Source organism: Phoenix dactylifera, chromosome 17 (genome assembly GCF_051530095.1).
Source record: "Phoenix dactylifera cultivar Ajwa chromosome 17, Ajwa_hap1_PhDact_Kaust_v1.1, whole genome shotgun sequence".
Lineage (NCBI taxonomy): Eukaryota > Viridiplantae > Streptophyta > Magnoliopsida > Arecales > Arecaceae > Phoenix > Phoenix dactylifera.
This window is the reverse complement of record NC_143206.1, coordinates 16,720,393-16,742,918: the sequence shown is the minus strand read 5'-3', so window position 1 is coordinate 16,742,918 and position 22,526 is coordinate 16,720,393. Positions and strand designations below refer to the sequence as shown.

General features: G+C 35.6%; 1 protein-coding gene across 5 annotated transcripts in view; it reads left to right on the top strand.

Moving 5' to 3' along the window:
• LOC103721500 (Tetratricopeptide repeat (TPR)-like superfamily protein) overlaps nt 1–22,526 on the top strand; it is a 31,154-nt gene continuing 8,628 nt past the window's right edge. For 2 of the 5 annotated variants that reach the window (XR_015974397.2, XM_088713542.2), the window contains exons 1-12: nt 1–415; nt 4,034–4,190; nt 4,289–4,407; nt 4,530–4,604; nt 10,126–10,219; nt 10,332–10,450; nt 16,171–16,241; nt 16,595–16,745; nt 16,861–17,036; nt 18,014–18,216; nt 19,097–19,227; nt 22,330–22,406. Coding sequence is in view for 4 of the 5 variants with exons in the window: in XM_088713542.2 (XP_088569668.2) it covers nt 269–415; nt 4,034–4,190; nt 4,289–4,407; nt 4,530–4,604; nt 10,126–10,219; nt 10,332–10,450; nt 16,171–16,241; nt 16,595–16,745; nt 16,861–17,036; nt 18,014–18,216; nt 19,097–19,227; nt 22,330–22,406 (1,520 nt within the window). In the remaining variant the exon portion in view is untranslated. Of the gene's footprint in view, nt 416–2,483; nt 2,585–4,033; nt 4,191–4,288; nt 4,408–4,497; nt 4,605–10,125; nt 10,220–10,331; nt 10,451–16,170; nt 16,242–16,594; nt 16,746–16,860; nt 17,037–18,013; nt 18,217–19,096; nt 19,228–22,329; nt 22,407–22,526 lie in introns of all 5 variants that reach the window. The other 3 variants (XM_088713543.2, XM_088713545.2, XM_088713544.2) reach the window with 3 other exon arrangements.

Below are 22,526 nucleotides of genomic sequence, written 5' to 3'. Positions count from 1 at the left end.
GGCGAGCGGAGTCCGCCACGTCAGCTGACCGGGATTCCTTAGGTCTTTGCCCTTGTTGTTCTATGATGCGACCCCGGCGCGTGTGCGGCGTCCATCAAAAAACCCCCGCCCGCTCCCCGCCCTCATTTCTCTCCAACCTCACTCCTCTCCCTTTCTATTCTTTCGGAAGTCCGAGGGGCATCGAGGAATAGAGAAACCCGAGAAACCCTAGCTCTCTTTTTCCCGTTTTCCGCCGAAACTCTAGTCCCAAATCGGAAGCTCAGCCGTCATGGCATCCAGGTTTGGGCTCGCCGGAGGGATCCCGGAGCGGCGGGTCCGGCCGATATGGGACGCCGTCGACTCCCGGCAGTTCAAGACCGCGCACAAGCTCGCCGTCGGTCTCCTCGCCAAGTATCCTAACTCTCCTTACGCCCTTGTAAGATTCTTCCATCTCTATAATAAGTTTCTTTTTTATTTCCTTTTCTGAGCTCTTTCGGATCCCATCATATTCTCTCTCTTTCTCGATCCATTACTTTTTTTGGGTAAACTTTCTTGGTCCGTTTCTTTGATCGCATATGAATCAAGAACTCAGTTCCAAGGCAGAAAGATTCGTCATGGGAACTTTTTGATTTTGTTCTGTGGAAACAGTTGTACCATTGGACGAGTAAAAAAGAAAGATCACATATTTTGAACAGCTGCATTCTTGAAAATTAATATGAATGAGCTGGACCTGTAAACTGTTAACACGTTAAAGAAGAATATTTCTTGGAAATAAAGGAGATTTTTTTACTCCTCAAATTCAGAAACTGATGTAATGGCACATCAGCGTTTCGGTTAGCGCACGCAATCACCAAGAATACATGAAAAAAGAACAAATCTTGAACAATCTGTATATTTTTTTCAATAAATCATCGTACTTACTTCCATAATTCACATACAAGCTTTATTTCAATAAATGCAAGATTCTTACCAATGTGAAAAAGGCACCTGCTTTTTTTTCTTGCTATAAAATTGCTATAAAATTTCTTTCCAACATTTACATGGTTTGTTCTTTTATTTGCAACTACATGGATATGTTTTGCGTCTATAAAAAAAAGGAATGAGGAGTGAACTAGACGGACGAATAGTTATCTTTGTTACTGTAGAATTGATCAGTCTATTCTGTTATACATCTGTCATAATTTTCTGAGTCCTAGGAAGCAGTAACATGCAAATATGATCAATGAAAACTAGAATCATGAAAAAGAAATTTATTATATAGAGACAATAATTTGAATCTGTAGAATTGATTAGTCTATTCTGTTATACATCTGTCATAATTTTCTGAGTCCTAGGAAGCAGTAACATGCAAATATGATCAATGAAAACTAGAATCATTAAAAAGAAATTTATTATATAGAGACAATAATTTGAATTTCGATTCTTTTCGTCTTTGTATCAAATTTTATTTTTGTGTAAAAAATTGTGAAGATCGTACGCTGTATAAGAAATTGTAATTGTCCTAATTAGTCAACTTAATTAAGAAGTTTTGCATCATTTTATACCATTAAATGGATAGCTTGGTCTTTACCAAAACACATGCTCTGTAAAGACTGAAGGACTTGCAATCCAAAAGGGGTTTTGTTCGGACAACCTTTAAAAATGGATTACGAGTGGAAGAATCTGCTGGCGGTAATTGACAAAGCATAGTTGAAATGAATTGGTTCCAGATGCCACACCTTGCATGTCAAAATTGACCTTAGGGAGAAATGTGACATAGAAAGCTTTGGTAAGCATATGAAAGAAGATAAGTTTGAATATGACCAAAAAATTTACTTATTAATGCGATAAAGGAACTTAGCAGGAAAGAATTTCTAAAAGAATTGTTTATTATCTACTGCATTCAAAGTTATTTATGTGCAAATTGAAAGGCGAGCAAAGCTATTTTGTTCAAGGCTGATAATGAAAAGGCTTGCGATAAAACATCGGGAGATTCACACAGGAAGAATGGCTTATTACTTTATAGGCATTGATTGATTCCATTGTTGTATAATGAAATTGAAATGGTCAAGTTCTTTACCTTAATAAATGGTTCATAAGAAAGGATTCAATTTTGTGCATGTGAGGGCACGTGACAAGGATGTCTACCTTTTCTTTTCTTTTCACATGACTGATGAGGATCATAAGATTTGTGAAGGTAAATTGTGTTGGTAGGAGAAATCATCACTTATGATTTGCTACACAGACCCCTTTCTTGTTTCTCAACGATGGTATAACTAATATGATGGAAATATGCTAAACATACATTTTTTAGTAATTAGATAAAACTTGTTAAATGTTACATTTTTGTTTTTTATTTATTTTTATTGCATTACTGCTTTCAAGTTGTCTTAGTGATGTTTCTATAGTAATCAAGATGAGCAAGCAAGGATTTAATGTGGGAGTTGATATGTAGCTAAAAGTTTGAAAACTTGCATGTTGTATGCATGGGTCTTTCATTGGATTGATTGTTGGAAGTTTGTCAGGCTTGACAAGCTAGTGGCCTCTGGTTGTCAAAAGCAAGAGTTGAAATAAGAGAGGAAACATGTGCATGGCAAGGAACTGACAATTGTAGTGACACAAAATGGTAATGCATAAATAACAGAAAGTTTATAATATTGTTTTTCCCTGGTTTTCACAAAGGCAATCTTAATTGTTGTTTATTTAATGGAATCTTAAATAGTATACCAAGGAGAAAAAAAACAAGTTTTAGTCTCTTGGATGTGACTGACAAGTAGATATTTTTAAGCAACATTTTTTTTGGTCAAAATTCAGGTAGATCTCAAATTTTATTATTTAATATGTGGTGCAGCTCTTATTGAATAGATGTCATGATACTACACATTACTGTGACTAATATTTTTGGTAGCTGGAGATGTGACCTGATTTACTCCACTTAAATGGTCGTAGCTGAAAAGGGAACAAACAATCTACTGAGACAGCCTGTTGGTTATAATGCTTGATTTTGTTCAGGTTTAATCCAGACTGAAAAAAATTAAAACCCCAAATCGGGATATTATAGTTATATTTAAGATATGATTTCAAAATTAAACCAGTGGAAAAGAAAGAAGCTATATATTTTGATTTGTCCCATTCATAGTGTCCTACCTTATGCTGTGGTACATTGATGTTCTTTTTTTATCTGTTGTTTTCTTCCTTCAACAAAAGTAAAATATGCTATGGTCAGATTTTTGATTTGTTCTGTGCCAGAACCAGGACACCTGTTACCATCAGCAAATGTAGCCTCCCAGCAGGATCACAGGTGAATGTAACCCAAGACAGGCTGTGTTGTGATGTAGCAGATGTGGCAGGTTCTGTAACAGCTGCATCACAATGTTATTTGTAATTTATTTTTTAGAAATTTCAGAGAAATCAATTTCTTCTAGGATGCCAAAAAAACTATTTCTCAGTTGGTTATTTGTGAAAGTAAAGGATCTTTGGTCAGGAATGTAGTTTTTTATTTTTTTGTGACTGGGTTGTTAATTGAACCTAGATCAGTTCTTTGGTTTAAAATCCTGAGATAATATTGCTTACATTTTTCTGGAGTTTCCATTTCTAGTCCATTATATTGGTGAATCTATGCTCAAGATGTAGTTATTTATGTTTCAACGGTCGTGTTATATGTCATTGTTGAAATATGTGTATTCGCTTTTTAGGGTCATCACCTTAGGTGGAAACTTATCTGAATGGTAAGGGGGGCATTAGCATTGCAAACCATCTTCATCTCCCACAACTTTCATTCTAGCCCTATTATGCCTTGAACTTCTCTTTTTAGATCCTTTTAACAGAATCTCTGTCATCCTTATTATGACCATCTGTTATCCTTGTAGCATTCTAGGATCATTCTCTTGTTTGAATTACTGTTAGATTTAGTGCAATGTCTTTCTGCATATATTTATGTATCTGTATATATATGTGTACATGCATGCATGCATGCATGTGTTCTACTTTCTGCCTGTTATTTACTTTTATTCCTCTGGTCTGCAATTGGTTGTGAAATATCCTCAAGTCTGATTTAGAAATTTATTTATGCTAGGCCCTCAAAGCTCTTATTTTGGAGAAGATGGGAAAACCTGATGAAGCACTGAGTGTTTGTTTAAATGCCAAGGAGCTGTTATATTCAGATAATGTGGTTCCCGTTGATGACCTCACTGTCAGCACTTTACAGATCGTTTTCCAACGGCTTGATCGCTGTCAGTCTACATTCTTATCTTCATTTAAATTATGTTATCTAGTTCTGGCAACTTATATTTTTGAACATCTTGAGTTTGGTGGGCACATATTCTTACAGTGGATCTGGCTACTTCTTGCTATGAGCATGCATGTGGAAAATATCCAAACAACTTAGAAATGATGATGGGTCTTTTCAACTGTTATGTTCGTGAGTACTCATTCGTGAAACAACAACAGGTTTGATGGTATCTGTGGCGTGTTGCTTTTTTTCTTGATCTTTGGCTTTTCTTGTAATTGGTATTTGATGTCAGTAGTCTTATATTGCAGCATTTAATGCTTGTTTATGGGCCTTTTGGCAGACAGCCATTAAAATGTACAAAATTGCGGGTGAAGAAAGGTTTTTGCTCTGGGCAGTTTGCAGCATACAATTACAGGTTTTTCATGTTCACTTTATGCATTCCTTGCCCTTTTTCTTTTTTTGTTTCATTTGCATCTGTTCTGTAGATTCAGGTGTATTGGCTTGTACTCATCAGTTCACTTTGTGATTATATTAATCGCGATCATATTAAAGCAGCATCCTATGATTGGTACACATTTGTAATATTTGTTGCCTCATGGGATTGAACAATCTTCTGAGTTGCTATATTTTAGTTTACTACATGCTGAATCTACCTTAGTTATGGTTTGATAAAAAAGCATATTGGGTTTATAGCCTATGCCTGATATGGTACTTGTGCAATTTCTTCCAACATGAGTGGGAACTATTTAGGTGAAATGATTGAGTGGAAGAGTTTTTTCCATGGTTCACAAGAGGCTACTGGTAAGTCAATCCTAGGCATTCAGATAACCAAAACAATAAAAACGTGTTTTTTAATGCCTAAACAATTGTGACAATGGAACCTATGGCTCATCTGATTTTTCAAACTTTTCTATCATAGCATTTTTCTTCTCATAGTCTTTCCCACACCAAAATATAATATTCATGGAATTATGCTTTTGCACATCCGAGCAGGCTCATTTTTTTATTTTAAGGTTCAGTGAATGTGCAAAGAAGTTTGGAATCAGATACCCAAATGGTTGTGAAATTAGGTTATACTTTGGGTATAATAGTTTTGTAAATTCTAAACTTAGAGAGTTCTCAATCATGATTGATAACCTTGTTGGTCATATAAAATTAAATTTCCTGTGGTTTGCAACCAGTATCTTGGTAGTATTTGGCCCGGCAAAACCTATTTGGGCTATTGATGCAGGGCCAGAGAGGGCTGGCCTATGGTGGATGGAAGGACTTGGGAAAGGTTTAGATTAGGAATAGATTTAAGATGATTGCTTGCTGTCCTAAACCTGTATGTGGGGCAGCAGTGATGAAATTTTCAAATTAGAAGAAAATAAAAGGTCAAATTAGCTTGTTGTAGGGTGTTTGTGATAGGGGTAGAAAGGAGTAAAAATGTTTTAAAAGGTTCCATGCTAAAATGTGAGGGTGTGTAATTGATGCATAACTGAAATTCGGAAAACAGTTTAGGCAGAATAAAAACGTTATAAGCAGAAACAAAGATAACATCAGAGGAAACTAGAGGAGCGAGAGACTAAAGAGATATAGGTGAGAACAAGATGATTGAACTTGGCCTTGAATTTTAATTTGTTTCAGTTGATTCGCATATAATGCTTTGCCAGTTCTAATAGGTCCTTTTAAAACTTTCCATTGTGTTTTTACAAGTAAACTAGAACTTTAATCACGTAAGCAAGATTCGCCTTCTCCATGCTGAATCTCGTATTGATACCATCCTATTACAGTGTTGGTATGTAGTACAGTACGAGATGGCGAGATGTACCGAGTGTCGGTGGTACAAGATGGTGTATTGTTCGGTACCGATATGGTATGATATATCCGGTATGATATGGTACCGACCGGTACAACAAATCTTGCATGTAAGTGATCTCCAAAATTTTTTCTAGAATGAAAAAATTTGGAATCTCACAATACACTACATAGAAAGTACTTAAAATAACAAAAAGGAAAAAATCTCACAATGCTATGACAGCCCAATATATTTCTACAGTAGGAACCTTTCAGACTAATGCTACTTAAACTCGAACTCTAAAATTCACTCTAAAAGTTACCTAAATAAAAGTTCCCAAAATACAAACAGTTTTAGGTCAGCTAATTTTTATCCAACATGAGCTATTATGATCACATAGTGACGGTATTATGATAAACCATTGAGGATTATGTTAAGGTTGTTTAGATGGTCAAAATTTATTGTTGAAAAATGTAGAGTAGTTTTAGGATTAAATGTTGAAGGTGATGATTAGGCATTACATTATCAATGACATTGGCTTTCCCCTCATAGTTCTATAAAGTCAAGTGACATTACATTATCCAAGTTGGTGTAACTTCCATCATCCTTAATGGTCATAACCTCTTGCATAAGAATGAGAGGGTCATTGAGCAGCTGGCATTGTTATATCCAATAATTTTTTGAGTCACCAATGAAAGGCTATGACTAGATGTAAAACAGTTATAAGGGTGTATGGTTGGTCACATGCTATACATGCAAAAGTACATAATCATATTTGTGTAGGTATCTACTGTAAAGGGAGAAAAGGTGCTAAAATTGAGGTTTGGACAAAATTCTTTAAAAGCCAGCTGAAGAGATAAAGGGAATCCGCCCAATGGCTAAAGATAAAACAAAAATATTACTTGATCAGAAGTTGAAAACAATGTTATATGAGCATGGACATGAGTCTGATTCAGCATGAAGAAAAATAGAATACAAGTCATAAATAGAATTTTTCAATAAATTTTGCTTCAAATGATAAGCATATTATAGAAAATATACAAAAATATTTTTATTAAAGGATAAATATTTCTAGAAGATATTTGAAGTAATAGGGGAGTGATGGAGCAGTCGTAATAACATCTTTGTTTTAAATTTGAACTTCTTTGTGTGAAATTTTTGTTTTACTATTTTTTTATTGCACAAAAGTTTCAAATAAATGATACACAACTGATGTGTCACTCTCCAATTGCTCCTTTATTGCGGGCACTAGTTGTGTTTTTCTTTTTTCTTTCTTTCTTGGTTGAGGTTTGTGTTACCATTCACCATGTGATTAGGACTATCACTATATCACATGCGAAATAGCTGTAAACTGGTCTCTCTATGGTGTACTGATGGCAAAGTAGGCATTTTGGCTCTGCAAATATCCCAATCCAAGACCTGGATTATATTCCATCTCAATGTCTTCCGAGAAAGCATAATTGCACTCTGGTTTCCTTCCCTGTCAATCTCATTTTCTTTCCTTAGGGTCAGGGAATAGCAATGAGCGGTGCAGAGGAAAGTGATGAGTGTGAGAGTGTGAAAAGGTGTACAATAGCATGGAGGGTTTTCTAAATAATAGTTTTCCCAGGTTTGCTCTATCTTGTCCTTTTTTTCCCCTTTGGCCTCTCTACTTTTTCCCTGGCTTCCCTGACAATGCATGCTCCCATCCCTTTTGTGTTTGGATTTGGTGGAGAGCTGTGTTGGACTCGCCTGCTGGACAACTTCCACTCTTTACTAACCCTGAAGACCTGACTTTTGGTTCTTTTGCATATCCCATGCATCTGACATCTATTGACTCGTGGATGCATGTTATGGTGGCATTTTGAAGTTGGATGTGCGTCCTTGTAACCCTAGGTGAAGAGCTATGATTTGGTGAACATGCATGTGCTAGTCATGATATCGTATGTGTTCGTCCTTCACTTGATTTGTGTGGCTACCTCGTGACAATTATGTTCAAATATGCTGTTATTGAAGTGTGGATTTGTTGCTAAGGATAAGCATTATCCTAAGTGAATAGCATCAACTTTTTTAAGATATGATAATTATAAGACAGGCTTTTAATGGAACTAGCATAGATATCTTGTAACTGTGGATAGGTTTATATTGATCATGGGCTTGCTTGAGGCTTGTCAAATTAGTCTTAGGTTGGCTAATTTTAGGCTTCAAGTTGCGCTAAAAATTTTTAGGCATTATTTGGGTAAGTTTGCCCTCATCTCAATCCATGTCTGGGGAGTGCTTTTTTCTCTTCTCCTTTTCCTCCTTCCTTTCTGTGCTTTTGATCTCCTTCTCTCTACATCCTCTCTATTCCTTATCTCCCCTCTTGTTTTCCTTCTCCTTTTCTACTCCTTCCCTCCTCTTCTCTTCTTCCTTTCATTATTCTGCATCAAAATGTTAGACTCTTTGGTCTTGAATCTAAAATTAGCAGGCTAATGTGAAGCCATATCGAAAAAATAACATCAATCAAGTTTGTAGGGGTCACATATATACTTGGAATGACTTCATATTTGTGATCATCTTCTATTTTGGAACTTGACCATCATTGTTATTATTAGCAATTAATGTTGTTAAGTGTGGAAATAATAGCAGTTTTTGGTAGATAGAGTGAGCTTGGACTTGTGAGTGGCCAAGGTAGATTACAAGATGAAGCAGGACGTGATAAGAAAAGCTGGTGCTAAATTCCAGTTGGTCAATAGATAATTGACTGATCATTTTTTATTTGTTCCATTTCATTATAATCATGGCTTACATGTTCTAGTTTATCATAGTCCAGCAGGGTTGCATGCTTTTCTCTTGTATTTGCGACACGTCAAGGTGGCAATTGGTAGAAGTATAAGAAAAACAAGAACAAGGAAAGCTATTCCAAGTGCTTATACGAAATAACCTTTCGCTGTCAAAATTTTTGATCAAGCTAAAAATTGGAATAAACTATCCATATTTTTTTTGAAAATGGCAAAACTACCCTTGCTTTTGTAGTATGTTTTATATAACAATATTGATATTTGAATCATAATATTAATAATTTAGATATAATATTAATGTTAAAGAGTAATATCATATATCATAATTGCCATATTATAATATTATAGTATAGTATATTTGCCAAGAATATAATATAACTAAAAAATATATTAATATTTTGAATCCTATGATAATACCAAATAATAATTTTATGATATTATATTATGACGATATATTGTTCATCATATCAATATGGTATTACATGATATTATAGCATAATATTAGTATAAAGAATTTTGGTAATTAATTTAAAATATTAAGAGAATATCATTACACAATAAAATAATACATACAATAACATTATTTTTAATAAAATATATGATCATATTTAAAATTGTTATAATATAGTTTTAATAAAATACATTATAATTTTATAATATAATCTTATTCTATATGTAAAATTACTATTAATATATTATTGTGGCAATATTTTGCAACAAGTTATTACATTAATAACACTAATAATTATTATACTATATCATGATATATTAAGATATTATATATTTTAATTATGAGAACAACTCTATAATATTTTCTTATTTTACTTAAAAAATGTATTCTTCTAGTAATATTATATATTATACAACATATCATATTATGTTTGTAATATTGATTTTCTGTTATAATATCTATATGACATAATTTACAATATAAAGTTAAAATCTGGGATACAATCTAAAGGGGTGAATTTGGCACAGACACTGGGAATTAGGTCTATTACAAGATGGACACGGAATAACCTGTCCAAAAAAGGAGCTTCAGATGGTTTGACCTATGCCCAGCCTATTCCAGACCTATGCCCAGCCTATTCCAGACCTATGCCCATTTTGCGTTTGGTGTTAGGCTGGCATGAGACCCTATTCTAGGTTTTGTGCTCTGCCACACTCCAAATGAATTTAACTTTCTCTGAGTTTGTTTTTCCAACCATTCTGTTGTCGTCCTAGTGTAAATGCCGTGCATACTTGCTTTGAGGCATATAGCTGCTGACAGCCCATGCTTAGTTGTTTATTCACTACATGTAACCTTTTAATTTCTTCTTGTTGTACTTTCTAAGTCTAATGTCACAAATTTGGAGTGACCAAAATGCTTTTCATACAGTTTGATTCATTGCTTGTGGTAGGTATTATGCGGTAGTGGGGGTGAGAAACTATTGTCATTAGCTGAGGCTTTACTCAAAAAGCACATAGCTTCACATAGCTTGCATGAACCAGAAGGTAGGCTGTTTTTCTTTCTCTTGTTCTTCTATGTAAAAATCTTTTGGAGGTCTTTAATTTTTCTAGATGTGATGTTACTTTTATTGAGAGAACTTGTCAAATTCAATGCCAGCCCTTGTTATTTATATCTCAATTTTGGAACAACAAGCGAAGTATGAAGCTGCTTTGGAAGTTCTTTCTGGTAATTTTGGTTCTCTTATAGGAATTGAGGAAGACAAGTTACGCATGCAGGTAGTTTTTGAATTCCATATCTCCTATTTCATGTAGCAGTCAGATTTATTTTATCCATTTATCCTCATTTTCTTCAGCTTTTATCAAATTGTTATTGACAATTTGATTAAATCACTTGCACGCGAGGACACTTATCTTGTTTTACACAAATATCATGCAATGAAGATATTGTGAGATCATTCTAAATAAGTTATTCGTCCTCCCATTCAGTTACTCTTTTGGAGCATGAATTAACTTCTTTATGCAACATGAAAAATAAGCGATAAGTTGGTAAGGAATTCTGTAGTTAAGTGTATCTGTTTCAGTTGTAGTCTCCTGTGTGTCATTGCAAAAGTAGTTAATTTGCGTCCATGTGACTGCACAAATACACCCATGTAGAATTTTTGTCTTGCATAAATAATGTTTGAGAAATAATATCAGAATAAGCTGTATAAATAAAGCTTTGCATGCATTTATTTTTGAAGCCCACTCTTAAGATTACTGATGATGATGCTGAGACACCATCTTATCTGCTAGAATCTCACCAGAACCTAGTAGGTGGTTTGAAAAGTGAGATACATCATTGGACAAGGTTTCATAATCCCATGCATAGTGATGCTCTAAATCTGCCAGAAAATAAGTAACAAACTGATCTAAATGAGATGAAAATCAAATTTTTAGGAGTTAAATTTCTTTCAATGGATGAATAATATACTTCTTCCCAGCTGGCCACCCTGTACTTATTTCTGACAGTAGTGAAACAATAGCAACTATATGACATTCAAAAGTGATTTCATATTGATTGATCTATCAACTGCTCTCTATCAACTTCTAACAATGTTGACAAGTGGGTCAGTTGTTGGCACTTACACTAGCTACTTTGAGTTTGAATTTTAGATGCAAATAAGAAATGTGAAGAGAATTTTTGGAGTCTGATAAGGGATTATATGTTCTTACAACAGGAAGCCTACATAACCCACAGATTTCATTTAGACAATAAAATTTCATGACATGATGTGAAACAGGTGCCTTATTTTTAGCACATAAACTGAGAAAACACAAGCATGCGAACTGGAAGTTGCAGTCATGGGTAATATACATCTAGCGACCAATTATGACTATGGAACATCATCCCACAACTCATGGTGTTAAATGACAAGTGGAGAAGAGTAGTTTTTGGGAGTATCCAACATACATAGTTGCTTCAGAATTCATATAGACTATTGCTGGATTTCAAAGTGGACTAATGCTGGTGTAGATAGACCTATACAAATATTATAGATGAATTCAGGACCTCTGTTGCTTCAATATACACAATTAGAATAACCTAGGTTTCTCTAGTGCTTCAATATATGCAATTAGAATAACCTAGGTCTCCTGAGTGTTATCTGTTTATAATTCGCTAGATCTCAGTAAATGCAGTGCATGATATTTTCAAGAACTGTTTTATGAACCGTGTCCTGTAAATCGAAATTGTTCACACACACAGTCACCCACACATACTCTCTTTCTCTCTCCTTGATTTGGTTTTTATATATACTTCTCTAGTTATTTACTGAAGAATGCATGAGGAGCCTCTAACCTAAATAAGAATATATCTGTAATGGATTAAGATGGGACACTTTGGGTTCACGGATTTGCTGTGGGCTTCATGGGCTTCATGGATAGACAATTTAGAGGAGTTTGCATTATAATACTAGAGGTTATCGAAGTACAACATGTCCATCAAACAAACATCAATATGAGCTCTAATATTGACATTGTTATTTATCTCTCGACCCATGAAGTTCAATAGTGAAAGCCTTTCCTATGGCTACCAAAAGCTACTAATGGTTGGGCATTCGTAAGTAATCTCTTTCGTTGCTTGTTCATTGATTTTAGAGACGATATGGTTGAAGTATAAAAGCTCCTAGTTGAAGAATAGATCTTAATATGCTTCTTTTGCATGAGGACTAATTTGCTAGGAACCATGCTGACTTTTATTATCAAATTTAAGTGAATAAGTATAGCCCAACATCCATCTTGGAGTTAATCTACTGAAGTTGGACAATCTTCGTGTCGTAAAGTTATTTCACGATAGCTAGCTTTGAAGAGGGTTTATCAAAATGTACTGCGTACTCTTCGAAGGGTTTGAGGAGTGTCCAGAGAGCATGCAAAAAGTAGTGGTAAAACACTAAGTAGTAAAATCTTGAGCTTAATGAACACCAATTATGGCTTGATGCTCTTACACGGAGATAAAGGAGGGAGCTAGAAATGGTCCCATAGAATCATCAAAGAGTGCATAAGAATATATAATGGGTGGAACAAGGATCATTTATGAAATGGCTTGGAAAGCAAACAACATGGATAGCTAGCTGATATTACCACCACCAACTTATGTTAGTGGATTTGGATTCCTAACATGAAGGCGTTACTACCATGATGCATTAAGATGTACGACTAATTAAATTGGAGTTGTAACTTTGTTGTGATGACAAGTACCACGGATGGAGAAGGCAAGACCAAGGTCTATTGCAAAGTGATGTTTAAGATGATACCTTTGATTGGTAATGTTTTGTCTACATAGAGTGGAGAGTCACAGACTATAGTCCTTTTTAGGAGGAACAGTATATGAAGAGATTGACCTTTTTCTCCTGGATTGCCTTTGTGAAGTCAGCACTGAGAACGATCTAGTGAATCAAACCATGCTATGCATGAGGACTAGAATTTAGCCCATTGATTGCTCTTTGTTTGACGGTGTTGAAGGCCATCATAAGGTTGTGTTCAAATCCTCTGGATGAACACTAAATATAGAGTTGTTTGTTGATAGCTCTTAGTGAAAGCATAAAGGACAACAATAGAAATTGCTCTATGCAAAAGGAGCATCTTTGATCTTATCTAAAAATTAGTGTAGGCAACAAGCATTGTTTGGATAGGCTGATTCTATCCTTTATTAAATAAATCACCATCAAGAAGAATATTCTTCATGACAATTTAATTGAAGGCTAGTTTGAAGCACTACCATGCAATCCAAGCATACAAAGAATGCTTGTCTCTGATACATATGAAAGCTGATTCTAGTCACTGGCATAATCCCAAGTGGAGCCACAACAAATCAGATAAGCTTGATCGTGTTCCTTTGAACAGTGGAAGTTGTTTTTAGCATGGTATACGATATCATATTGAACTATTGTTTGGTCGGCATCATATCATACCGAACATGAATTGGGGATGGTTCATGGTCTAGATACGATAATTGGCCTGAATTGGTGCGGATCGGTCCTTACCAGGTCGAACTATCTGGAATCGTAGTGTTTAAAGCAGTTTGGCCTGGTAAGGGTCCGTATTGGTTTAAGGTATAAAGTGAGGAGAAATAGAGAAGGACAAGAGAAAGCAATGTTGGCGGTACTGTTTCAAATTGCCTGATTCGGGGGCGTCGAGCCATACCAAAGGACAATCGGGATGGTTCCGGCCATTAGATCGAGAAACCGACGAGGGAGGGGGAGAGGGAGAAGGAAAGAGAGGAAGAGAGAGAGGGAGAGGGCGGCGGAGAGCGAGAAAGATGGAGGGAGTGGGGGAGAGAGGGCTTTTGAAGCCTTCTCTCTTCCAAGTTGCTGGAGACGGGTGGAGACACGGGCTCTGACCTCTACTGACTTCACTTCAAAAAATTCAAAAAAAAGAGGCCGAAGCCCTCTATCCCCTCTCTCTTTGCCTATCTCGCTCCCCCTCTCTATTCCTCTCTTCCTTCCCCTCTTCCTCCTAGCTTCTCTCTCTTTTTCTCTTTCCTTCTCCCTCTCCCCCGCCCTCCGCCTCTCTCCACCAGCCCCTCCTGCTCTCTTCCTCCCTCCTTCCTCCCTCTCTCCCTCCCTTCATCCCTCCTTCCTCCCTCTCCCTCTCCCTCCCTCCCTCCCCCTCTCTCTCTTTTGTCCTCTCAGTCCTTCTCCGTCTCTTGCTCCCTTGCAGGTTTTTCTGTTGGTTCACGTCGGAATAGCACCGCATGGGAGTGTACCATATCATACTGCCGACCTACCGGCATGGGTGCCTGTTCCGATACTGCGGACCTTGGGAGAAAGAGAGGGAGAGAGTGAAAGAGTGAATAGGTGGTTCGATCCAGGTAAGGGCCTCTTCATTTTTCTTTTTCTATTGCATCCCATAAATGGGCAAAAGTTGCCAAAAAAAAAATTTAATAAAGTACATCACATTTAAACATCAAAAATGAACTCGCAAAACCCTAGTTTCTACTCAAAACTAAATAAAAGAAGCTTAATAACCTTGTAAACAAAAAATTATGTTATTTTTTGTGCATTGATATGGTTCGGTATTGGTCTCCAACTAGTACATAGTCCATTACCAGTATTGTGAAGCTCTTTTAGCATTAAAATCATTGGCAACCAAAAGGGACCTCTAATTTGGGAAAGGTATGCACTGGCACATGTACATGTGTGTATCTATGTAAAGTTTGGCTGAATAAGCCATGTCATTCTAAAATAGAGGGGCTTCAGCCTTTTTTTTGCTTTATTGATGATATGTACATTCATTGTCATATTTCAGCACTGATAACATTGCATTGGGAAGCAAACCACTCATGAGGTTTAGTAGTATGTCCATTGCTGTTATGCCATGGTTTCCTTTTTTCTGGGAAGAAAAATGCTACTTCCTCAAATTTCTCCCTTGCTCTAGTTTGGTATGCTTTATAGAGTCCCACAAAATATCATCTCCTAACCGATAATTTGCATATAAAAATTTCATTAAACATAATCTACCATGATTTTGATGGTGATGACATTTAGGTGTTTTATGCATTCTATGTGGTTATTGTACCAAATTACAAGGTTTGTTGCAAGCTTCTAATAACAAGGAGTAAAAAAGTTTTTCATTTTTGTCCTTCATCCTTTCTTATGGGAAAATCATTACAATAACCGTAATAATTCTTTATAAGTGATCTCCAGGCCATTTGCCCCTCTTGTTCATCATGAGTTAATCCATGTCCTCATGATTTAATATTGAATTATGAGGTGTGTATCCTACACATGCACATATGGAGAACCCAGATCCTCTTGGTGCAAACTTCATGGCAGGTGCCATAGAAATTGATAATTTCCATTGCTCCTTTTCTTTTGTTGTCCCCAAGTTCTAGGCCTGTTTTGCTGCTGTCTGTCATTATGTACGTCGTCCATAGTTTAATCAAGATATCAAAAGTTTTGGAGGTTACTTAATACTTAGTTGCCTATTTATAAGTGGACAGGCAAATATCATAGTAGTAGAGCTAGGATGCTACCAAACACATGTTAGGCAGTACAAATTGACAATTCACACCAAGGATCATGATCTGCACAATGTAACATGCATATCAATCAAATTTTAGTATATGAAGATACCTCCAGATTAAAACTTTAATTGGACCATTTGTGATGTAATTGAAGCCTTTCCAATTTGTGACCATTCTGTGTCTGTATAAAGACCTGCAGAGCATTTGATTTTTGACCGATCTCTTTCAGAAAAATATATAATATTTTTCATTATGTTATTTACTTCAAAAAAAAGAATTAGATTAGTCTTGCCTATTCTCTGTTTAGATGGCTCTCCATTTTCTTAATTCCACCAATCAGTTGTAGCTAAACTCTCTTGTTGGTTATTTGTGTATATGCCAATATATGCTTAAAAATTCATAAATTCAACCAAGTTTTCTCTGCTAGTTGTTGAAGTGCTAGCTTACGACTTCAAAATTTATCTTATTTTTTTGTTTGACTTCAAGTGGACAGGGTAGACTTCTTGCTCGTGCATGTAACTATGCTGCTGCTACTGAGATCTTCCAGAAAGTCCTACAGTCATGGTATGTCTGTCATGCCAGTCTGTCTTTAATAAGAATACTAGTTAATTCTTTCTCTAGAAAATTTACAGATATTTTAGGACTTAAAAGGCTAGATATTAGATCATTTCTTCAATGATGTGAGTTGTGATATTTTCTTTAAATTTCCTGTAGCAGAAAGTCAGATGGAAGTTAGTTGAAGTTCATTTCTGTTTGCTGGGAAAAGCATAGTTGTCTTTTTCTTTGCTAAAATGTTGCCAACTTACTGCTTTAAAGAAGTAATGCATTGCTCTTAATGTAGGTTCCTTCTGTAGTTTGCATCCTTAAGACTGGCATTCCTTTATTCTATCTGTGATGGTCTTCTTTTGGTTGGGCAGTCCTGATGATTGGGAGTCCTTTCTCCATTATTTTGGCTGTTTGCTTGAGGACGATATGAACTGGTCCAAAGCAAGCACTACTGATCAAATATGTTCATCAAGTTCTGTTGATTTTCAAGCTTGCAAGGCAAATCATTTGACTGTGGAAGTGGTACCTTCTTTAGTTACTGAAAAAGACTGTTTTCTCTATTATTGTGTTCCCCTGCATATATTATGATTTCTTTTCTTCAGATGAAGATTTATTTGTGAATAATATACATCTCCAGTTTGATTCACGCATATCAAGTGCATTGTCATTTGTACGGAAGTTACACATGGACATCCAGAATGATTGCCTTAGAGGTCCTTACTTGGCAAGTATTGAAATTGAAAGACGATGCCGTCTAAGCGGAAAAGCTGATGATGGCAAATTTATGGAGGCTTTGCTTAATTATTTTCACAGGTTTGTCTTGATACTTGTTTAAATTGGATACAGAACATGGGCAAAGTGTTTTTCTGATTATTGTAAACAACTTGATATATTCATGAACTTATCATTTGAACAAATGACTGTCCCAACTACTCCCAAGTTGATTGAGACGTTGTTGAGTTGTCCTCTGAAATACAAAATTCTTGGAGGAACTGTACATGGATTACAGAGTAATGAGGTTATTGTATGATGTGTTGCTCCTACTGTTTGTTGCTGTTTGCTTGCTTTTTCACACACTGGTTTATAAATATAGTAACAAATTTACTTTTTTGTTTGAGTCTTCTGCATATCCCTCATCTATAGTCCTTTGAAAAAATTGGTTCTTTTAAAGTGAGAAGAAGATTTGTTTTGTTACTATTTGTTTCTACTATGCCATTAATCTCTGTCAAGGAAGTTCTTTCAAAAGCTTACATTGAAATGACATACTTGGGTGATTTTTTTGGGGAAAAAGAAACAATTGCTTCTTTCAATCTATCCTTTCAACTCTTGGGTGGCTTCATGGTTTTTTAATGAGTCCCACTTGTCTGCCTGATTTTCTTTGATGTTATGTCTGATGATTCTATTCAAATTGAGCAACTCTGTCATTGTGATACGGTAATTAACCCAACTAGTTTATGACCGAACCATTTCTGTATGCCCTTTTTGATCTGTGGGTCCTGTTCTGATTGTTTGACCAATTCAATTACGTCTACTTAGCTGCCTGTCAACCTGACTCAACCATCGACTTGTAATTCAGGCTCTGGTCCTGCTACCCCATTGCATTTTAGTTATTTGTATGAAGATGGTTTCTGCATTCATAATTTAAAGATCAGCCATAGTCATTGTTGGAGTTCCTGTAACTTTGTTGTCTAATTAGATGACTGAATGATACAAATTCTATTCTTATAGTGCTCTAACTTCAGCTAACTATCAAAACACTTCTTCATGGCCTTTTTATCTGGGACATGCAGGTTCAGTCACTTGTCTTGCTTCACTTCTGATGTGGAAATGTTCATCTGCATCTTATCTGAAACTGAGAAAGCCGAGTTATTGGAGAAGTTTGTAAAAATTTTGGAAACTTCATCAACATCACCAATAAAAGCACTGGGTCAGGCTATAACAGTTTTTAAGATTCAAGAACTTTTCGGTGTCATGTTTAAATTCCCTATCAGAGGTATGTTACTGTATTGCTCGATATGTATGCTGGTATATTGCTTTGCAAGATATAGCTACAAACTTTATACTTTAGTCAACTGTCATGTAGTGTGCCCTATCCTTGGAAGTCTCCATCTGGCTTGTTATAATACAAGAATCTAGTGCAGTCATGTTGTGGCTTAGTCATCTAGAACTTGTAATCAACTTGTGATGGTTTATGCTTCTATTAATCGTGCATATGCTTAATTTTCACTTCAATGGGGCATTCAATGGTCGGTTTCTTTAATATATAAGTAATTATGGTTAGAACTGGTAACTGAGTTTATATTCTTAAGTTGCCGTTGAACTTGAGAATGTTCTATCAGCTATACAATGTGCACCGACTACCGAGCATGACAAGCATCACAATGATCACATTGATGAATGCTTCTTCCAACTAAGATCAGTTTATGTAATTATTGAATTTTGTCGCAGTTTAATTTGATTATTGTTTATCTTTCTAATCCAAATTAACTCAATTGACAATAATATTGTTCTTAGTTGGTTCAGTTGTGGATGGCAGGTTGGATTGTTGCATAATATATTTCCGAGTCATTTCTTCTCCTAGTTGGATGTGCTAGCTGATTCCATCAATTTACATTCTGCAGTTTTTGGTTCTTGTGGGACATACGTGATCTTCTTTTGCTTTTTCTTTTCGTTTTAAAAGACAGCTGATTATCATACTTCAATTTTAAAAAGACAGCTGATTATCATATTTCAATTTTGAGTTCCCCCTACAGATATTGGGCTGCATTGTATTCAGTCCATTAGTTTAGTGGATACTTACACCATGGCTAATTATTTTATTAGGTTATCTAGTTTGATTTCTCTGTATTAATTTGCTATGCTGTCATGCTCAGAACTTGAAGGTACTGCTAAAAGAATGGTGGAGATGTACTGTAAAAACCTCGTACTTTCAAGGGACTTGGATCCTCAAGAAAACATGCATGGAGAAGAACTTTTGCCTATGGCAAGCAATGTTCTTGTCCTGGTAATAGTTCAATTACAGACATACATATATACAGAACTATGTTTGTTAATTAGTTGTTCTGTTAACATTAAAATGCTGCACTTATTGTTTTAAGACTAGATAAAGATAGGATTTTGTTGCTTAAGTCCATCTGAGATGATTCATTATAATCAGTTAATGAGTAAAATAACTATTTATTCGTTCTGTCCAGTTTATTGCAGTGTGAGCCAATCCGTGTGCTATTCACATATTATTCTCGAATTAGCAATTTGTGTATTATTTGAGCATTATTCTCGAATTAGCAAAATGTTTTTTTTTTTAAAAAAAATTGTTCCCATCTCTCTTGAATTATACAGAAAAACTTGTCTTTTTTTGACAAATTAAAAATGCACATTATTCGGATGGATCAATGTCAGGACTTAAAATCGTTCTTCTTGGCTGTGAAGAGTCCTGCACTTCTTCCTTAAGAAGCTTCGCTCCTCTTTTTGGTGTTTTTTATATCAGTTTATAAAGGAACTCAGGGTACAGCACGCACAAGTGACCATCAGTCAATGCTATAACCTCTCCTTATTTCTCTCTTAGTTTTAGAGGAAGTGACTGCTTGCCTTAAAGCTTGGCTGCCATACCCATACTTTTTTGTCTTTTTCTTATTGCGATTTAGTGGTGTTTGTGTGGGTGGCCAGGGTGGGAGCATGGCCTTGACCCCTTCTTCTCTCTATTGTTAATGCTTGAATTTCATAATATTTTTTATATTAATTTTGGTGGTATATCTGAATTACTTTATAAATAGATAAACAATGTCACTGAAAAATCCTAAAAAAAAAAATCAAAGCACTAGAAGTTTTAAAACCACAATTTTTACTAATGTTGGTGGATGTCAAATAGAACATTCTAGTCTATGATCACGCTATGGTGGACTTATAAGTCTTCATTTAAGGTCTCAAAGGACTGCACCGTAGAATAACTTTTTAGTTGATGTACTAGAGGAAAGTTGATTTTGCTGGATAATATAGCATAAGGATTCAAATTCCGGTGGTATATCCTGTGGGACATTTGGACAGGGCAGTCATGAGTATTGGGAGTGGACCATTCCACTATCATCCCAACATCTCGTTTAGCACGTCTTGGGACATTCCCATCCCAATTCCCAAGTGTTATTGAATCATTGCTACAGCATGAGAAACTGCTTAAGAAATGAAAAATGTTTAAAAAGGTCAAAAATGATGGTCCAAATCATGGTATGCTGAACTGGCTCATACCGGCCGATTCAGCACGTACCGAACCGGTCCGGTCTCTGACCGGTCCGGTTCAAGCATAGAAAATAGTTATGGGTTGGAATCGATCGGTACGGTTGCGTCCCAGTTTGCACTGGTACGAATCTGGTGCCGTATTGTACCGGTACGCACGCTCGTGTGCGATCCTGCGGTAGACCGGTTTGAAACCGGTACAAACCGTTCCGAATCGGTACTGTACCGGTCTGGTAGGCAATCGGTACCGGTACGGCATGCCTTGGTCCAAATTAAGATGATCTCCTTAGAAAATGCTATTAGCTAATGCTGGGAAATATTTAAAATGGCGATCATCATTATTAAATCATTGATTCAAGTGGCAAAATTACGTATAACAAGATAGAAAATGCTTTCCTGCATTAAAGAGCAAATCTATGCAGCAATTCTGAAAGTCCAGTAATCATTTAACATTGCGCTATTAGGCAAGACAGTTATTAGGAAAGGCGATTATTGAATTTTGACCAGCATACTGTGTTCCTTGGCAATTGAAAGATATTCCCAGGTTAAAAATTCAAGGATCCAGAGTTTCAGAGTCTGGCTGAGTTTCTTGAATTATGTTGAGGTTGATGAGGTCATAGAATCATTAAATGACTATTAGCACTGAAGGATTTGAGTACTGATTAAGTTGTGATTCGCATAGGCAAAATTTTGTCGAGTTTTTTTTTTACTATTTGGTTTAGATAGACAATGCTCGATGAGCAATGCATGCTCTTGGTATCATGGAGTTAATTAATCTCTTGGGGCTAATGCTTATAATTTATAACCACAATGATGGTACCCCCTCCAAAGATACTGAGAAAATTCATACCAATATATGCCCAATATATGCCACTCAATTATCTCTATGATATGTATTGGGCTGTATTGAGGTTTGTACTGTTCTTAGCCCCAATTTCTGTTCCACAATAATTATAAGCAATCACCAAAGAATCCATGTCGGTAATAAATATTATTCTTTTACAAAAATACAATCATATTTACTGGTGCAATTTATGTGTTTATTCATAATATCATGATATTTCCAATAGGCTGTTTCAAAATTAACTATATATTCATTATATATGATTTGGTCTGTTTATCATTGCATTTTTTTATGATATGCCATATGTTTATGTTGAGGACTTGATTAATGCGAGCTATAGAGTTGATCTAGTAGCTGTATTGCCTGTCATCAATATTTAGCTCAAGAATCTTTTTTTTAAAATTCCCTTCATGGTTTAAAATTATGATTCTATCTATGTTATGTATAACAAGTGTCCTGATAATTGGATGCTGTGTAACTTATAAGCTTCATGTTGCCTTTTCTCCAGTTAATCTGTCAATCGTTTAATTGTATATGATATGGTTGTTTAGTACGAATATATGGTCAGAGCTATTGACTTGATCTTCTCTTCAATATCGCAACTGTTGAGAGCTGGCGATACCTTTCTGGCTTTATGAGGCGTAACAGTATCAGCCTGCAATGATGTTATTCTTATCATACGGTTGAGAATCTACATTAGAGAACATATTGGTTTCTCTATGAATTGTTGAATTCTTCTGCCATGGATTATACTTTTTCAACAAATAATACTTCCTCTTCATTATAATCATCATCAGGATCGTCGTCATTGTCGCTGATATGTCTAGGACCTTTATTCTAGTTAGTGTGAATTTTTTTTTCCATTGGAAGTTGCTATTTCTCATCATTCTTTTATAAGTATCTTATGTAATTTTGTATGGTTGCTAGCTTCCTCATTTTTTCACTTTCATATCTCACTTATGCTTTTGTATTAAGATCCTATTAAGTATATCTTAGTCAATGAACTCATCTCAGTTTGGTTAATTCATACAGCTTTTCTGGCGTACAAAGAAGTTGGGATACTTGCTGGAAGCAACTATGGTTTTGGAATTTGGCCTGAACATCCGAAGGTAAATTTGGTTCTACCACATATTTTTTTGTATCTTCAATTTGATTACTCAAGTCTGTTGACATCTTTTATTCAAATATCCTGTCCGATATGCACCAAAAATATCACACGTGCACATCAA